This window comes from Nyctereutes procyonoides, unplaced genomic scaffold (genome assembly GCF_905146905.1).
Source record: "Nyctereutes procyonoides isolate TBG_1078 unplaced genomic scaffold, NYPRO_anot_genome, whole genome shotgun sequence".
Classification (NCBI taxonomy): domain Eukaryota; kingdom Metazoa; phylum Chordata; class Mammalia; order Carnivora; family Canidae; genus Nyctereutes; species Nyctereutes procyonoides.
Window position 1 is genome coordinate 17,217,410 of NW_026575120.1, and position 18,802 is coordinate 17,236,211.

Sequence of the window (18,802 nt, forward strand, 5' to 3'; positions counted from 1 at the left end):
CACCCAGGCCCCGCCAGCTCTTGCTCCAGGCCAGGCTGCGGGGCCAGGTCCCCAGGGGCGCAGGAGGAGTGACAGTGCTAGTGACAGGCTAGGCCACTTACACAGCAAAGCTATCGCTCAAATATTTATCGTATGTGTCTGGCTTTCACACGGAATTTGCAACCTGCCAGTTACCAGTGTTTACCTTGGTAGAAATTCACGGGAAATTTTAGTCTGAACAAGCCCAGAGTTTATTTTACTGCCAGATAAACAACTTTCTTTGATAAATCATCCGTGTGACAGTGTTCCTGAAAGACTAAACAAAGATTTCAAACGTAATCTATAGGCCTTTGAGAAGTCTTCCAAAGCTAATGCATGTTTAATTGGCTGCTCTGAGCAGGCTAGGGCAGGGCAAGGGCCTGACATTTCTTTGGCCATTTGTTCTCCTTAAAAAAAAAAAAAAATTAGAGCTTCTGGCTCATTTCTGCAAAACTGGATGGAATTTACCAATATATAAATGCTCACTACTCTGAAAACAGCCTGTTTTTTGGACAAAGGGAGTGCATCTCACTAATATCACAAGGTGATTGTTGGAAAAGAGGCAAAAACTGCCTTGGATAAAGAGGGCGGAGGTCAGTCTAACACAGAAGCGCTTTAAAACCTTTCCTAAATGGAACCCAATTAACTAGGAGTAGAACAATGCGTATTAGGAGCAAGACTTCTGAAATTAGAAATACACAAACAGAACAAATACCCTGAGGAGGCATGTTCTAGAGCTGTACATAGTCGGTCCAAGCTCCTTGCACCACCATCAGGATGGTCTGCTGACTCCCACTTTGATGGTGCCTCAAGGGTGCCAGCAAACTAAACCCTGATCGAAACTTCTAGGAGACACAGGGGTGTTTTCTGTTTGGTTTGGGTTGCGTTGCGTTTATTTTGGTTTTGTTAACTAGAGCACCTTGAAGCTGCGTAAAGCTTTGCAAGTTTTTCCAAATGGGCTTTTAAAAAGCCTTCTTCAATTTAATCCTCTGCTAACCAGAGAATTAATCAGAACATTCCATTCAATTTCCTAAAAATTTTGGCCAAACATGCTGATTTCATTCATGCCAGAATCCTCCTACCTAGGCTAATTTCCATCCTGAAACAATTCTTTCCAACATGAGGAGATAATAATTCTGGACTGAGCAGCAGCCATATCCCAGGAACTCCACACACTTAATTCAATTCTCCCCACAACACAGTAACATGGGAATCAGAGTGAGGAGACAAGCTCAGGGACATTCAGAGACTTTCTCGTGGTCACTCAGTTTATAGGGCTGGGATTTACTCCAAGTCTCCCTGGCCCAAAGCCTATGTTCTTTCTACCCTACTCCACTGCCTGCCTCTCCACAAAGAAAGAATCCAATGACTGCCAAGCAGTTTTCAGGTGGCGGGCACACCTATCAGTCCTTTTATATCCCGCAAGCACTGGAATCAGTGAAGGAACACCCTCCCCGGGAGCTTTCCCACCACTCCTGGAAGGATGGGAGCTTGGTGACACGGGAGCATGTGAAGGAGGGTGGGTATGAAATCTGGACTGGCTGCCCAGGTAAGTGCGAGTGGGAGCAGAAACTTTAAAGGATGCCAGGCAGAGCAGCCTTGGGCAATCAAATGACTAACTCCTTTATCTGAGTCGTATTTTTCTCCATCCATAAGATGAGAGCCCTGGACTGGCTGATCTTTGAGGTTCCATCCAGCTCAGCATATCTTTAAAATGACAAAGGGATACAAATGAGCAATGCAGCCCCCCAAAAAATGGGCCGCTTGGGCAGGCTGTGAACAGCCTCCTTACCCCAAAGCACCCCTTCCCCTCCACTTCCTCCCCCCAGGTCCAGAAAAGCTTCAGGGAACAGAGAGGAGGTTGATGGTCAGTCCTTCTTGCTCCCCTTTCTCCATGACGGTTCATCCATACATCAAATGATAAGGGGGACATTTTGCTAAGTGAAATAAGCCAGACGCAAAAGAACTAATATTGCAGGACACACTTAGAATCATCAAATTCATAGAGACAGAAATGAGATGGTGACTTCTGGGGGCTGGGAGGAGGGGGAATGGGGAGTTAGTGCTTTATGGGGACAGAGCTTCAGTTTGGGAGGACGAAACATCCAAAAGATGGATGGTGAGGAGGGCTGCATGACAATGTGCATGTACTTAATGACACTGAACTTACACCTAACAGAGATGGCAAATATCATGCTATGTACATTTTATCACAATACATTTACAAAAAAAAAAAAAAGATAAGAAGGCTTAAGAAATGGGGCAGGGCCACTCATAATCAGAGAATCAGCAGCTGGAGAGTACCTCACAGGACACCCAACCACACCATCTGGCAACTGACTCTCCCAAGGAGTAACCGAGGACTTAGCCACAAGGGGGGAATGTCGTGTGTTGACCAATCCTGAACCAATCGTGCCCACGGTGGAATCAGTCTTAGGACAGAGAAAAGCAATCACTCTAGCGGGACGCAAGGAGGGGACAGGGTTGAAAACAGAATTAGGCTGGGGAAAGATTTCAATAAATATGCTGAGAGCAGAGGACGGGGAGCTCCTGAGATGCACCTCTCGCTTCTCTTGGGAGAACCCGAGGGGGGCCTCGTTGCCCAGGACAGCTGGTTCGGCTACTTCCGTCCCGGAAGGATCGCCACGATGAGTGTTTAGTGAGTCCGGCCGGCGTGCTGGGCCCAGGGCTGGGTTCCTGACACACCGTCTCATCTGCTCCTCACCAAAACCTATTCCTGGATATGAAATAGAGGGAGACTGAGTCCTGCAGAGGGTAAGGGATTTGCCTGGTGCTGCAGGCCATGCAATGGAAGAACTAAAGTAGCAGAGGAAGAAGTGAACTCAGTTTCAGGGAAGGCCGTGCCCCATCCATGAAGCCTCCCTTCTGTGTCCTTTCTCATACCTCACTCTACTTTCACAGGCTCAAATATGCTAAAGAAGAGTGATCCTCACTGAAATTTGCTTTACTTAAGTATCTTCCTACCAGATGGAGCCAAGAGAGAACTACACATGGAGACAGGGAGCACCGGGCTCACCAGAGGGATAAATGCGGCTCTTTCCCCCCTTTGCCCAGAGGTTCCTTGGCATGGCTTCAGAGTGCAAAGTGGTCCCCACGTGACCCCAGCCCAAACTGCCCAGGGCCTGATTCTCTGGCCAGGACCCTAGGTTGGGGACGTGCTCAGACAGTCTCCAATCTGAGACCACGGGCAAGCAGGCAATGGACATCATTACCAGCCCAGCCAACCAAAGGCTTCCAGGCCCTGGTTCAGCCACAGCCTCTGCACCGGCCAGCACACCGCCCCCCCTTCCCATCCCTATACCCCCCAGCACAGGAAGGCTACTCAGATCGGGACACGGGCTGTGAGCTGTGAGCTATGCTTCCCGTGGACTTACAGCATCCACCCCATGTTTTCCCCTCACATGAAATGCTGTAACAATCCCTTCCAAGTATTTACAGATCTGCGGATGGGAATGTATTTCAGAGGTCTTCAATGACAATAAAAACCAGTTGTTTTCAGCCTGCCAACTCCACCCCGGGAGCTGTGTGCCTTCTCCTCTATTTAATTTTACTTTGACTGAACTGGATTTCTGGATGTGAGTGCTTTTGTTCTTTTTTTTTTTTTTAACATACACACATCTACACTCAGTCACCCAAAACAGGGCATGAAGTTTTCCTTGAAATTAATAACCATGTTGTACATAGTCACTTGGAAAGGAGCTTTCTCCTTTTATTAAAAAAAAAAGGAAGTCCAATTACCATATCCCCTACCATCCCATCATTCCAATACTCATCTGACAAACTTTCATTTCATGTCTACCATGGGGAAGACACAGTTCCAGGGACTGTTTAAGTACAAACAGGCCTTGTTTTGTTCATTCTAAGACACAGATTATCTTCACATTTGTAAAGTGAAGTATGCTTCCTTTGTTAGGGTACAAAACAGCACATCTCATAATTAATGGGCGTCTTGCATTAGGTAAAATAGGGCACAGGACACAGACCCTGCTCTCCAGCAGCTTACAGATGTTGCAATTACTGTGCTGGCAGCCGGTTTTCCTCACCTGCGGGAGGAAACCCAAGGTTTACTTTGGAAAAGGCTGAATCTACTTTTTGCAAGAGATCGAACAGCCTTTCAGAGTAAAGCACTCTGCCTCCAAACAGCAGCACAGCCAAGATACCTTGAAAAAAGAGTCCAGCAGAGTGAGAACAAATTAGTGAAGGTTCAGGAACTTCTGGAAAGATTTCTTTTAGGAAATACTCCCAAATGCTAACAGCGAGACCTGATTTCTGTCCTTTCCTATTTGACTCAGTTTGGTGTTACAAAGTACGGTTTTACTCTTTATGAGGAAACATATAAAAGGAAAAAAAAATCCTTCCAGAAGGCAGGGAAAATTTCTGGAGGCAAAGAAATCTTTTTTTCCACAGCAAAAAAAATACTGGGGTAAAGAAGTTGCCACCTGAACTCGCAAGCTCAAAAACTGGAGTAGCCAGGACGAGAGGAAGCTCTGAACTATCTCAGCAGAAGTACATCATCATACACACTTCTAGCAGAAAAAGCTTAAGGGTGTTTACAAATAGGAGAAGCTAGAGAGCCTGGCCGGAGGCAGGGTCCTAGGCTCCCAGCAATTATAAACCAGATCTTCACATCCCTGGGATAAGCTAACGTGAGGGAAAGATGCTGATGGGCACCGAGTTGTTAACAGCAGGATTACTAGTGTGGCAGCCTGCAAATGCGATACTGGCCTGTTTAAGAGAAAGGAGTGGCACCCTGTTGTCACCTAGCAGGAAAAGCAGAGAGAACAAAAAGCAGAGCGGTGCATCCCAATTTCAGCACAGCAGGCAGGCTGGCCACCATGTTGAATTCAGAGCCTTTGCACCATCTAACTGTTGGCTTTCCCACATCTGGTACTTGATCCAGGCTGATCCAGCTGCATTCCTGAGTATCAGCACACAGGTGTTTCTACTGACACTTTTCCCTGTTGGGGGAAAAAATGTGCTCTGAACTGAGGGGGTACAGTGCGAGGTGGAGAGCCTAGTGGCCAAATAGACCTGCCAGAGATTTAAAAATGCACCGCCTGGGAAGGAGGTGACGGACTGTGCACGCCCAGCTCCACCGAGGCTGCAGGAGTCTGAGGATGCATTGGCAGGAGGGCGAGTGTGTGTGCTGACCCAGAAGGAATGCACCCCCTTATTCCTAGAGCTCAGAGAAAGCCTTCCAACAACCTGATGTCTTCCCACCGGGGATGTCAGGGCCACTTAATGCAAAGTTTGATCCGTGGAGTAGGGAGTAAAACATTCTCTTTCTTTTCTGTTGTGTGTCAGCTTGCATTGCTGAATTTCTTTGTTTCCTAACTGAATCCCATCAGCCTGGCTGACTGCCTCACTTACTTGAAATGAACTGAGCTAAGAAACAAGTTTCTCAACAAGGCTGCATTCTCCAGGATGCTGAGAAGGGCAGAGTTAAGCTCAGCCCCTGCAGAGTGAAAAAAAAATCCTATTTATTGCCTTATAAGAACATTACAAACAAAAAAACAAAAAGTATCTCCTGCACCCAGTTCAAAAGGCTTGGCAACACCATACCCATGCTGAGGGGATAAATGCCTCCATGCCAGAGCCCAGTGGCCGTTCATCTTCTCTGAAATGAGATGGGCAGCATACCAGATAGTAAAAGAACTCCAGGTGGGAAAGTCAGATTCCTTATTTATGAAATAAGTGGATTTGATAGGATGACCTGGAGGGTCCAGGAGGACCTCCAAAATTCTCTGAACCCAAGAAGGAAATCACCTCAGGGTGAAAGGAACACAGTCCCAAGCCACTAATTACTCAGATCTGCCAAAACCTGACTGGTCATTAAAATAAGATCTACCCCTCCCTCCTATAAGCAGCGAGCAGGTGGCTGGCCAACTTAGCAGGTAGCTACTACAGTGAGGAAAGGAAGTTCCTCTCAGGGGAGTAACCTGAGCACCCTCTAGACCCCCACCCTACACCATAAGGACAACCTTCCACATTCAAATTCCCTCCCAAAGCTTGCCTCTTCAGCCAACTTCTAGAGAATGTCTCTAATTTAGCTAGTTGCCACAAAATCCCCAATTACCAGAATTTTGGTGAGTAAGTGGGAATGGAGGGAGGAGATGTGATGACAAGTTCAGGTTGGTAAGTTCCAGACAAAGACTCTGAGCATAAAGACACAGATTCTCTTCTCACAGTTCCCTAACATTAATTTGGCCTTGGGTTCCCACAGCCTCCTCCTCTGCTGGTGAGTTATATCACGACTCTGTGACTCTCTAGAAAATCACTGATTAGTGTTTGGTCAGTGTTTAAGAAAAAAAAATAATAAATTAATGTGCACTTTATTCTAGGTAAGTATTTAGGAGTAAGGTATCTAGCACAGTGCTTTGCACTCAAGAAATGTTGAATGAGAGGACCTTGGGTGGCTCAGTCCGTTAAGCGTCTGGGTCACAATCCCAGAGTCCCGGATCAAGTCCTGTGCTGGGTTCCGTGCTGAGCAGGGGGTCTGATTCTCTGATTCTCCCTCTCCCCCTGCTCCTTCTCTCTCTCTCTCTTACATAAATAAAAGTATCTTTTTAAAATGTTGAATGAATGGATACATGAATCAATGAATGATCAAATACATTGAATTTGAGTTCCTGATTAGGAAGGCACAGTTGGTCAATCACCTCCACACACTGAGTTCCAGAATTTTCCATCAGTCTTCCCTCAGGAGCTGAGCCTAATAGAAGTCATATGAGCATAAAACTTCAGCTAATATATTACCTTTCAGAATTTACTTTAATATGGTTCCCTAGATTTGCACAATATCAAGGGACCCACTTCTAAAAGTGAGTGTGCTCATTTGTAGTATCTGAAAAGGATCAGTGAAATCTAAATGTGGCTCCTTGGTTAGCTCCTGTAAGAATTCTTTGGGATCATAGCCATATCTTAAAAGATTCTTTCTGCCCCAGCCATGCCACAAAAGGCTTCTCATCAGGATTTCTGAGAGATTGTTTTTCCTCTGTCCAAATTCGTCTTTAGGAAGAAATCTCAACCCCACCTGTAAAAGAAAAACTTGTCGCTAACACAGTGTGGGGCTGTGTATCCACAGACTCTATGGCAGGAAACCTGCTGGGCTCAGCTGGGCTCTCGGCACCTCTGATGAAGCAAGGCGGTGAGCATCAAGAAGCAAATGTGACTACTGGTCAATGGAAGGGTCAGCAGAACCTGCACACATCACCTCAGGGGCCCTCTACCATTTCCTTTAACTTCATTTAAAACAGCAACCAAAGAAAAGGATGTGACTCAAAGACAAGCAGGAAAATGCATACTGGACCAATCTTCCTAGATGTCCTCAGTCCTCCACCAAGAACAAAGGAGGCAGAAATGCCTAGCACACAAACAAAACACACAAGGCATATCCATCCTCAAGAAGTTTTCCATGGCAAAGGGTCTGAGTTCTCCCCCTTCCATCTTCAGTCACCATGACAATCCTGAGAATATGTGTGTCACATGTACAATTTACTCCAACTTGCATGTTCAGGTCACATTTGTGTGACTCAGATACGCCCTCTGCCAGTTCTAGGCCCTTCCACATGCCTCACTATGTGTGGTTAATGAAAACATGGAGCAGGTAGCCCTGAATGGACAGACACATTACCTACCGTTCTGCTTTTCCTGGTAAGAGTTCTGCATGAAATCCAGCCTCAAGGACACAATACAGGAATCACAGGAAATACACTGTTCATTGTCAGACTGTACCTTCCTTCAGCAAAGTGGGCCTGGCCTAAGCAGAGCCACTTCTCAGCATCTTGATAAAATAGAAGGAGCCAACCCTCCAAACAGATGTGGTTGACATCTACCTCTCCCAGAGAAGATGGGCTCAGGGTGTCTGGAGCTGTTCAGGTCTTCCATGGGGCTGACTAGAAGGAGCCATCCTTGAAAGATCCCCTGAGTTCTGCTCCCCAGGCCACATCCAGCCCTTCTCCTGGGGCTATAAAGGCTGATTTGGAATTCCTTTTTAACCCAGAGTGATTTGGAAAGGAGGAAGAGAACTCTCACTACAGGGGGGAGGTCAATTTTCTGTGCCAGGAAGGACCTGACAGGGGCCCCTCTAAATGCCCACAGCACTGGACTCCCCCTCCCTGGGAGGGCACCCTGTGCCATCATTTCAGAACCTGGGTGGAGTGGTGTTGACACCTAGGGGTGGATGGAGAAAGTCTAGTATGGAGGGACAGCCAGCTAAGCAGCCCACAGGACCTCCTAGGTGCCCCCCCAACCCCGGGAGCATCCAAGGAGTGGTGTTATTTCCTAGCTCTTCCACCTGTCCTCAAGTCTGCCGCCCTCCTCTCCTGGAGAAGGTCCCCCCAAACCCATCCAGTGATCCCTCACACAGATCCCTCACAGAAGGGCAGAGGCCAAGTTTAATAAAAACGAGCCAGTTCTCCACCCTATCTACATCTCATGGACCTGAGAAAAGCAGCCATTCGGGCAGAATCAAGGGAGAGACCATGAAGCTCCAAAGAGATGCATCCACAGGCTCCGTGTTGACCAGGGATGCAAACTAGGAAGACCAGGGAATATGCCGAACCTCCCAGAGGTGGCCAGGGATGCTTTCTTACCAAACTCGCTGGCGCAGAGATGTTCAATTATGGCTTCAGATTTCAACTCATTGTCACACGGAGGACACACGGTTGTGCCTGGGAAGGGAAAGCAGGAGAAAGAGGAGCTGTGAGTAATAGGGGTTAGGGGTTCTAGAAGGAGCTCCCCCTGGGGAAGAGGTCAGGACCAGGCTGAAAGTAGTTAAAGGTCTTCCAGAATTTCTGAAGGGCAACTGGAGAATCAAAGAGTCCTGGAGCCCTGGCCCTAAAGCCAAATGCACATAGTTTCTTAAAACCATGGGGGATAAAACTATTGACTATGGCATGACCATGTATTTATTTAATTTTATCTATTTATTTATTTATTCATTTTTATTTATTTATTTATTTATTTATTTATTTATTTATTTATTTATGAGAGACAGAGAGGCAGAGACACAGGCAGAGGGAGAAGCAGGCTCCCTGTGGGGAGCCCGATGCCGGACTTGATCCCAGAATCCCAGAATCACGACCAGAGCCGAAGGCAGATGCTCAACCACTGAGCTGCCAGGTGCCCCTGGCACAACTATTCCAACCCAATTTACCTGGGGCTGGGCAGGGGCGGGTCTATGAACTGTGGCTTGAGGGGAGTCGTCATCTATTCCAGTTGTTTGTTTCTTGTTCTTCCTCCCCTCTCCCTTAAGTGTCTCTCTCTGATCCATGCCCCGTTCCCATGCCCAAACTCCCAACAGGACAGCAGATCAATCTGACCCCCTCTCTAGGAGCCAAGAGAAGGAAACTCAGTCAGAATCACAAAGTCTATGATGGGATGAGCACTGGGTGTTACTCTATATGTTGGCAAATTGAACACCAATAAAAAATAAATTTATTAAAAAAAAAAAGAATCACAAAGTCTAGCCGTAGGCCCCAAAGTCCCCTTTCCAAAAGGGCTATTGCAGTCCAAGTCCCTGCCTGCCTGCCTGCCTGCCTGGGTGGGAGGCAGGGGCACCTGGGTGGGGGCTGGGGGTAGCATTAGCAAGAGCTGCCAAATGGGAGAGCTGGGAGGGCGGAGCTACAGGGGACCCTCTGAAGGCCTTTGCACGGCATTGTGAAGTACTTTGAAGAGGAGTGTGTGTGGCAAGCATGAGGGCCATTGCCAGGCACTAGGCACAGCAGTGGGGGGGCCGGGGGGGGAGTGTACTTCTGAGGCCAGGGCCAGAGGCCTCTTCCAAGCCAAAATGCTGGGGAGGGGATCCCCGGGAGGTGAAGTGCCTCTGTGGGAGGACAGGGAGAAAGTGCAATCCCCAGAAGGGTGAGGTGGCCTATCAACCCCACCACCAACCCCACCATTATCCATTGACCACTGGGAGTTTAATCCATGATCTAGGGAAGCCTTAGCACGTTCTAAGGGCACCTCACCCCTGGCAAAGCACTGGAGGCCAAGCCAGGCTGGAGCAGAGGAGCACAGGAAAGTCACCCCAAGGCAAATTGTAAGATGTAAGGCCCTCTGTCTTCTTCTCCCCCACTGCCCTCTGCAGTGGCCTCAGTGGCAGCATCCCCTGCCTGTGAGTTGCTCTGTGGTTCAGTGAAACGGACCAAGGCCCCACGATGGTGATGCTATGGGGGAAGCGACACAGCCCTGCTAGGCCAGTGCTGCTCCCAGGACATACCTAGTCCCCAGCCCATCACCCCCACTTCCAAGCAGGGTCCCCTCCTGGCCCAGCAGAGACCACAACCCTTCATCTTCCGAAACATTCCTCTCCCCCCTTCACTTTGTGCCCAGGGCCAAACACCATCCAGATTCTGAGGGCAGCACGAACCACAGCCAGTCTTCTTCTAAGCAGAAGACTGTGTGACTGTCTTTTGGCCCAGAATTTGGAAATTTGTTTTTCAGCCAGAACTTGAAATTAGGTTCTGGAGGTAGTGTTTCTGACAAAGGGAAAAACTAACCCAGGATTTTGCATTATAGTTGTTGCTTCCGTGGGGAGAAAAACAGGAAAAAGAGGTCCTGAAATATGGGAAGGACCATGTAACCCATCCAGGGAGAGTGAAGTGTGCCTTGGGGTTTTCCTTGTTTTTCTTTCTTTCTTTCTTTCTTTCTTTCTTTCTTTCTTTCTTTCTTTCTTTCTTTCTTTCTTCTTTTTCTTTCTTTCTTTCTTTCTTTCTTTCTTTCTTTCTTTCTTTCTCTCTTCTTTCTTTTCTTTCTTTCTTTCTTTCTTTCTTTTTCTTTCTTTCAAGTGGAAGTTATCACACTGCAAGTTTCTATTAATATAATCTCGACCAAACAAGTAGCAGGGCTGGGGCAGTGAGAATATAAAACACTGTCCCCCTGGCACACTCACATCATCCCCTCTGGATCCTCTGGGTTCCCTGATGGGCTCTGTAGGCCACAGGGGCATTTCTCTCAGGCCCATCAATTAATGTTTGACCTTCAGTGCCTCTCAAGGTAGAAAGAGCATGTTGGGGTGAGCTCTGTGTGCTCTCAACATGGCTAACCCCCATCGTGACTTTTCTCGTGGCCAACTCTGGAGCAGCTTGATCCAAGGAAAGGAGGAATGTGTAATGCAATATTAATCTGTGCCCCCTCTGGTGTGTCCTTGGGGCCCTGCAGGCAGCCTCAGCAGGAGAAATCCACCATCCATCTGAGAGGTAGAACTAAACTGCTGTTTTAAGGTATATTGAAAATAATGTTTAAAGCAAAGGAACCAAAAACAGAAAGGTTTTGTGTTTCATTAATATCTTAAGGGAGGAGAGGAGACAGTCCAACACTAGAGTTACAATTAAGTGATTTAAAAAAAAGGCAGTACCCACATGTTCTCTCTCTCTCTCTCTCTCTCTCTCTCTCTCTCTCTCTCATGCACACACACATACACACAATTACACAAAACTCTCACGCGCACACACAGCAGGTCTTCCCTGGCCAGCGCCTTGACACCCCGAGACAAAACGCTCAAGAGGCTCTCAGGAGACCTGAGGGCACCAAGGCCTCTGCAATCTGCCACTAGAATGGCCACGCTGATCTAACACACGACATATCTGGACAACAAAAAAATAAAACCCCAAATATGTGCCGATTCATACAATTTCACTCAGTGAAACCTGGCTGGAAGGGGAAACAACAATTTATCGGCCTGGGAATGGATAGGTCTCCTGTAAGTGCAAGATTTAGAAATAACTGTCCTGGAAGTACATAAAGTTATGCCTCTCCCGTAACAGATGCTGACAGAGCCAGGGCGTCAGCCTTTTGGAGGGAAAAGTAGCTTTGGACTGATCTCTCATTATCAAGTTGATCTTTACTAACACGTGGCCCCTAAGGCTGCCCAATACCCCCCCCCAAACCTGCCCAATTACATGAACAGCATGCAGAGATATGCGTTGCTTTGAAAATTTGGTTTTAATTTCAAAGAATAAAGAGAGAGGAGGCTAACAGTAGTGCACGTGTATGTATTTGCCCAAAAGTACCAGTCCCCGTTCTGGAGCTACTAGCCAGAAGGGTATGAGGACTGGCAGTGTGGTCTGTCTCACCCTGCTCCTACACACACACACACACACACACACGCACACACACACACACACACGCGCACACACACGCACACGCGCGCAACACAGCCCTTCTGACCTCCACGCTCAGCTGACAATGGCCATGCAGCCTCAGAGGACCTCATGTGGGGCTCCCTCCCACCAGAGCGGCAGTGCTGGGGAGGAGCTGGTGCTCTCTCCGGGCAGAACCTCTCACCAAAAACAATGAGAGAACCAGTTCGCAAGCCCCACACCTGACTGGTCCCCTCCGGGCTTGTCTCTATTTGGCAGCCGGCCTTAGGAGGATGCCTGCCTAGGCACTCCTGGGCTAGAGGGGAGGAGAGGGGACAGCGGTAACTAGGCCCAGAATCAGGAGGTGGCAGTCAGGTGAAAGGGCGGCCAAGGAGTCAAAGCCGAGACAGCAACGATCTCTTATTCCCCCACTCCGTGCCAGCCGTTGGGACAATTCTCCCCTTTTTATAGGTAGGCATCTCGGCCAGTCCCCCATTGTCCCCTCAAAAGGGATTTGCCCAAAGGTCTTCACTTCATGTGCACAGGCTGTCCCCCAAAGAGACGACTGGGAGTGCAGCAGAGGCCTCTGGGGCAGAGCCGGGCTAACCTCCCCCTGCCAGGCCGGGAGGAAGGGGAGAAGGGAAATCTGTGGGCTGCAGGGGATCGCCCCACAAGGCAGAACACAAAGTGCTTTGTTTGCTCTAGGTAATTGCTAAGCTCTAGCTCCCAAAGGGCCGCACTTCCCCCAAAGGTTAACCTTGTGCAGACACCCAGGAAGTGGCCAACAGAGGTGCCCTGGCCACTTCAGCCAGGCTGCTGCCTCTCCCGCCTGGCAGGGGCCCAGGCCACCCAACCTCGGTCACAGCTGACCAGTGTCGTCACCCCCTAGAATAAGCAGGAGCATGGAGAAGCCAGGACTGCTTTTCCCCATCCTAGCACCCCCCTCACGCTGGAAGACTAGACCCTTCGGAGGACATTTCTCTTTTAGGCATCATTTCAGGGAGAGCTAAGTCCCCCACCCCGAACACCCTCCTCAAACCCCCTGGGGACACGTGCCCTGCGCTAAGCGCACCTTGGAACGGCTCCGCTCGCCATCCCCGGACTAAGCGTACATCTTTCAGCCTCGACTCTACTACTTACGAAGAATTCGCTCCCGTAAGAGTCAGGCCAGCTGGGTTTTTTGCCCGTTTGTTTTGATTTGTGTCTTTGAGTCTCCCAGATTTTTTTCCCTCCCACTCAAGAGCTACCCTTTAAGTGGGAGGGGTTCGGAGAGGAAGCACAGGCCCGTCGGCGGGGCAGTCAGGAAAGTGCGATTTTCCGAGCCCCACTCCCCAAGGAGAGGGGAACAATGAGCTAATTACATTTTTATCTTTCTAATTACCTGAGGATTTGTGTGAATGGGAGAAGCAGGGGGTATGCAGGAAGGAGGGAACGCACTTTCTAGCCCCCAGCCCTCCCCGAGCTGCTGCCTGAGAAGGGTGGAGAAACACAAATCCTGTTTCTAAACTTTTTTCTCAGCCAGTTCGGTAGCCCTGCCGGAGCTCCTAGGCTGAGTGACCAGCTAAGGAAAGTCGGGGGGGGGGGGGGGTTAATCCTCATCGAACCTACGAAAATGAACAAAGCTGCGCCTTAGCTTTTTCTCGGCGTTTCTGGGCTTTCTACACTCTGGATTTGGGTGTTTTCCTCTGGGGCATCTTGTCTCGGGTGTTAAAAACGTCCACGGGGACCCGTTCCCTTCCAGACGGAGAAGGGCTGTCCCTTCACAGGGAGAATGAGGCTTTGTCTCAGGTATGGAAAGAGCGAGCCGAGGTCCCAGGAGGAGCCGCTCGGGGCACCGCGTGGAGCTCGCTGGGGGCCTAGGCGCCGCCGCCGCCGCCGGGAAGCCCGCGGCGCACCTGGGTGGGGAGCGGTGCTGAGCGACACCTCGGACCGACCCGAGGCTTTTTAAAAACTCGCTCCGCACAGCTCGGGAGCAGCCCGCAGGGAGCACGTCCCGACGCCCGGGAGGAGCGGCGGGCCGGGCGGGGGTGCGCGGTGGCAGGGGCTGCCCGCGGCGGCCCCCGGACCCCCGCCCGCCCCGGCTGGGGGGCTCGCGCGCGTGGGGGGGGGCGGCCTGACCTTGGGGCTTGGAGGCCTCGGTGGCATTGGGCGGGGTCATGGCGATGCAGACGTCCCCCTCGGGGAACTTGTCACACTTGAGCATCTCGGGCCAGTAGAAGCCGAAGAACTGCATGACGGGCTCGCAAGAGTCGCGCACGGCCTCGCAGAGCCAGCGGCACGGGTAGATGGGCCGGTCGAGGCACACCGGCGCGAAGAGCGAGCAGAGGAAGACCTGGGTGCCCATGTGGCAGTTCTTGTTGAGCAGGGGCACCCAGCTGCTGGCCTGCTGCTTCACCTCGGCCATGGTCTCGTGCTCCAGCAGGTTGGGCAGCACCATCTTCTTGTAGCCCACGTTGTGGCACAGCCGGAGGTCCGCCGGGATGTCCACGCACTGCGGCGGCTTGGTGTAGAAGCGCCCGCTCTGGTAGGAGCCGATGTCCGACTGGAAGCTCACGTAGTCGTACTCGCTGGCCGAGCTGGCGGCCAGGAGCCCGGCGGCCAGCGCCAGCAGCACGCCCCGGGCGGCCCAGCGCCGGCCCCCCGCGCCGCGCCCGCTGCCCATGCCGGCTCGGCGCACCCGCTCCCGCGACGTCGGGGCTGCAGCGGCCGCCTCCCCGCGCGCGTCCCGCCGCAAACTTGCAGGGACCTCCGGGGACAAAAGGCGGCGTCCCCGGCGCCGCCCGGTGCTCGGCGGCCGCGCGCTGCTGCCCGGTGCTCGGCGGGTGGCGGCCCTCGGCCTGCGGCGGGAGCTGGCGCGGGGAGGGGGCGCGCGGCGGGGAGGGGCGCGCGGCGGGGAGGGGGCGCGCGGCGGCGCGAGTGCAGCCCCGGCTCGGCTCGGCGCGGCGCGGCGCGGCGCGGCAGGGCGGCCAGCGGGCGGCAGGGCGGGCGAGGCGGCTGCAGGGCGCGGGCGGCACCGACCCCCGAGGCCGCACGGCTCGAGTGCCCGGCGCTCCCGCTGCAGAGCCCTCGGAGCCTCCCCGCGCAACCAATCAGCTCGCGGCCGCCGCGAGCCGCACTCGGAGCACGTCAGTCACCCGCGCAATTAGCCAATCGCTTCCCTCGCAAGAGGGTTCGGTTTACTAGAAGTAAGCCCAGGTCAACACCCCTTAAAAAACAAAACCAAAAATAAATAAATAAATAGATAAATAAATAAATAAATAAATAAATAAATAAATAAATAACGGAAGAAGAGCGGGGGGGGGAGGGGGGAAAGGGAGGAGAAAGGACAGAGAGGAAAAGAAGGAAAAGAAGAAGAAACGGACGGGAGGAGAAGGAGGGGACAGACACGAGTGTGGGGCGGGTAGAGAGAGTCGGCGCTGGCCCCCTGGGGCCGGCTGGGAGGAAAGCAAGAGCCCTTCACCGCACTCCCAAATCCGCGCGATGGTGAACACTTTCCTTTTCTTCTTTTCTTCTTCTTCTTTTGTTTTTTCTTTTGACGCTTTTTCCTGATTTCAAGCAGCAGCCCACCAGACAAGCGGCCCACCTCTCGCTGTTGTCCTCCGGGGCCGCAGTACAAAGGCAGACGGGATCGGGCAAACCGGGACCCGGGCTCAGCGAGGCGGAACCCACGGAGGTCCGCGTGCGAAGCCCCCGCCGGTCCCTCCCGCTCAGGCGGGGGAAGGTGCAGTGAGTGGGGGCTGCTCGCAGGTTTAAAAGGCCGCACCTTCCCAGGTGGGGACAGCCGGACTCCGGAGGCACTTGGTGATTATTGCAACGCGACTCGGCGTGGGAGGAAATATTACTCACAAGCCTGTTAGCTTTGGGAGGACAGGAAAAGAAAAGACCTACTCAAGTCCCAGCCTGACAGCTCGCCTGTGTGTGCACACATATACACATTGACATGTTTGTAGTGCAGAAAGCCCGAACATTAAAAACACATGTGCACTTATCAGTGTGGCTTGTGTAAATACCAAGCCCATCACTCAGGCACACATGCTACATTCAGAGCTGGTCCAGGAACCTCAAGTCAAAACCAAGGGTCCCCCTTAAGGCAGAAGGCCAATAGAATGTATTAGAAGAAATACAGCCAGGCCTTCTCATGTAGGCAATGCCCTCCTCCAAAGAAACAGAAGTCTCCCCATCCTCATTGTTCCTGGAAATTTTTTGTATATTTCAAACATTGCCCTAAAAGGAAGGGTCGAGCTCCAGAGAGCTGAGACTACGAGCATGACTGACCCCAGGGACAGGTGGCAACAGCCAGCAGCACATGAAGTTCACTAGGTCTCCACACCACTTGTCTTGAACTGCGGGTGGAGGGAGGCCAAGGAGGTTGAAAACCAGCATCAGAGCAGTGTGATACCAACCACCCCACGTGGCAAATGGGCCACAGAGCTCAGAGCTCAAGGCAGGCACTGTAGGAGGTGCTGCCTCCCTGGGCCAGCTTGTTTGGAAAGCTCTAGAGAAACTTGCTTTGGACTCTGCAGACCTAATTTCTCAATGGACAGATTCCAAGTAAAACTACTAGAGTTTGCAAAGATGTGAGGCTCCTTTCTTAGAGCACTCATGCCTGTACAGCAGTTGGGATTCCACTCTCCACCCTGGAAGCGTCTGCAATTGGCCAGCCCCAATGTTGCTTCTTGGCTAATGAAAGGTGCACCAAAGCAAGAGGGGCAGAATGTAGGGAAGGAGATGAGACAGATAGAGCAAGACTTTGGATGGCCAAGGGTTAATCCCTAAACAATTGGTAATGTTCAGCCTGGCTTCTCTGGGGAAGACATTCCTCACAGAGAATAGGCTGCAGGAGACCAGGCAACTGTGTCTCTATTCAAGGGGCATTTAGAGAAAAATGCTGTTGGTAGGGGGTCTTTTTCTTTCCTCTAGCCAGGCCCTCAGTCCCAAGCCAAATATATCTGTTTACTCACTCACTGGAAAGAGTTGTGTTTGTAGATAACATCCTCTCACCTCTGAAATCCAGGCCTAGCTGACCTCTCACTCATGTTTGCAGTCTCCCCAGATGGTGGGGAGACTTGGGTCTGTCCGCCATTAACATTCTGGAAAGTAGCTCAGGTGAACTGCACCTCCCCCAGTCTCGGAGGTCTCAAGCCAGGAGGAAATTGCACAGTCCCACTCACGAGAGGACCTAGCGCACACCTGGTTGTTCCTTGTGGTCTTTGATCAACCTCACCTCCCAGTTACCCACCCTATCTTACTGTGAGAGAGAGAGAAAGAGAAAGAGAGAGAGAGAGAGACTTTCATTTTTCTTGTTTAACATTGTATTTATTTATTCACAAGAGACACACAGAGAGAGGCAGAGACACAGGCAGAGGGGGAAGCAGGCTCTCTGCAGGAAGCCCGATGTGGAACTCGATCCTGGGATGCTCAAGCACTGAGCCACCCAGGTGTCCTGAGAGGGGCCTCTTGAGCCCCACTAGGGACACAATTGTCTGGAGGACAGACAGGGAGTGTGGTATAACTAAGAACCCAGAATCCTAAACCCAGTATAGTCCTGGCTCCTCCTAAAGGCCCAGTTGGAAAGAAGGACTGACTCGGTCCAAGTACCACTGATAGACTTGAGCCCACACCTGAGATTCTGGACAATGACTGCCTCCTGCTAATCAGTGCACATACTGTATAACAGCACCAGGCAGACCAGCCTGAAGACTGCATTTTAGAGGAGCCTCCAGGGGTTTTTGTTGGGGTGTTTTTTGCCCTTTTTCATATTATCAAAACTTTGTGCTTCAAAGTCAAGTCTCCCTTTCCCCTAATGGCAAGAATGCATGAATATAGAGGAGAACGTTCTAGAACAAAGTTTCTTTAAACATGCAATTGACGTGACAGAGCTCCCAGAAACCAGGGTTCTAGAGTATGAGAGTTGTGAGCCAGGAGGCACGTCTCTCCTCCTTGGACGGTTTGAATGAGCAGGGGGAAAATACAACTTTAAACTTGTGTTTTCCATTTCAAAAGAGTTCTGATTTTCCCCCACTGCCAGATGCCCATACATGAAAATTGGAAGTGCATTCCCTGTTGCTTCATAACACCAGCTAAGGAGGCATTCTTCCTCTTCCCATTGCCCAAAGCTGAATGTTGGGGCCAATCAGGGCCACGGAGGGGCCTGCCAGGTGCCTACCTGGTGGCCTCTTCCCACACACAAAGCTAGCTCCTTCTGGCCTGTTCCTAGAAAAAGGCTGGGGTGGGATGGGGGTAGAGCTTTTCAGCCTCTTCCTCCTATTCTTTCCTATTACCATATCATCAGTGATTTTTTTCTGACACTCCAGAGATGCACCCAGCATCCTCTGCATCAACCAGGAGCCGTGCAGTAGCAAGAGGGTGTCCCACTTGTGGCTGGGTGGTGGCGGGTCTGGTGCAATGCAGAGAAAAGCATTCTGGCCCAGACTCAGGAAATAGTGAGTAGTGCTTTACTTCTGCTACTCACAGGTTGGGTGCCTTGCACTTTCTCCCTCTGGTCCTAGAGTTCTCATCTGGAAAACGGAACTATTGATGCCTGTCCTGCTACTGCAAAAAGTAAAATATGGTACTTGCTTTTTAATATTTTTAGTATAAGTATGCCCCAAATATTGCATGGGACATACATATAAGATCAATTATTCCTGTTTATGTGAAGTTGAAACTGAACTCCATGT

At 50.8% G+C, this 18,802-nt stretch overlaps 1 protein-coding gene across 1 annotated transcript in view; it reads right to left on the reverse strand.

The window, feature by feature from the left end:
- The window catches only part of SFRP1 (secreted frizzled related protein 1), a 43,993-nt gene extending 28,675 nt beyond the window's left edge, over window positions 1-15,318 (reverse strand). Inside the window, exons 1-2 of the mRNA XM_055334900.1 lie at window positions 14,241-15,318; window positions 8,634-8,711 (exon numbers count right to left, since the gene is read on the reverse strand). Of these exons, the coding sequence (XP_055190875.1) occupies window positions 8,634-8,711; window positions 14,241-14,784 (622 nt within the window). The 5' untranslated portion in view covers window positions 14,785-15,318. The remainder of the gene's footprint in view (window positions 1-8,633; window positions 8,712-14,240) is intronic.
- Window positions 15,319-18,802: the final 3,484 nt, after the last annotated feature.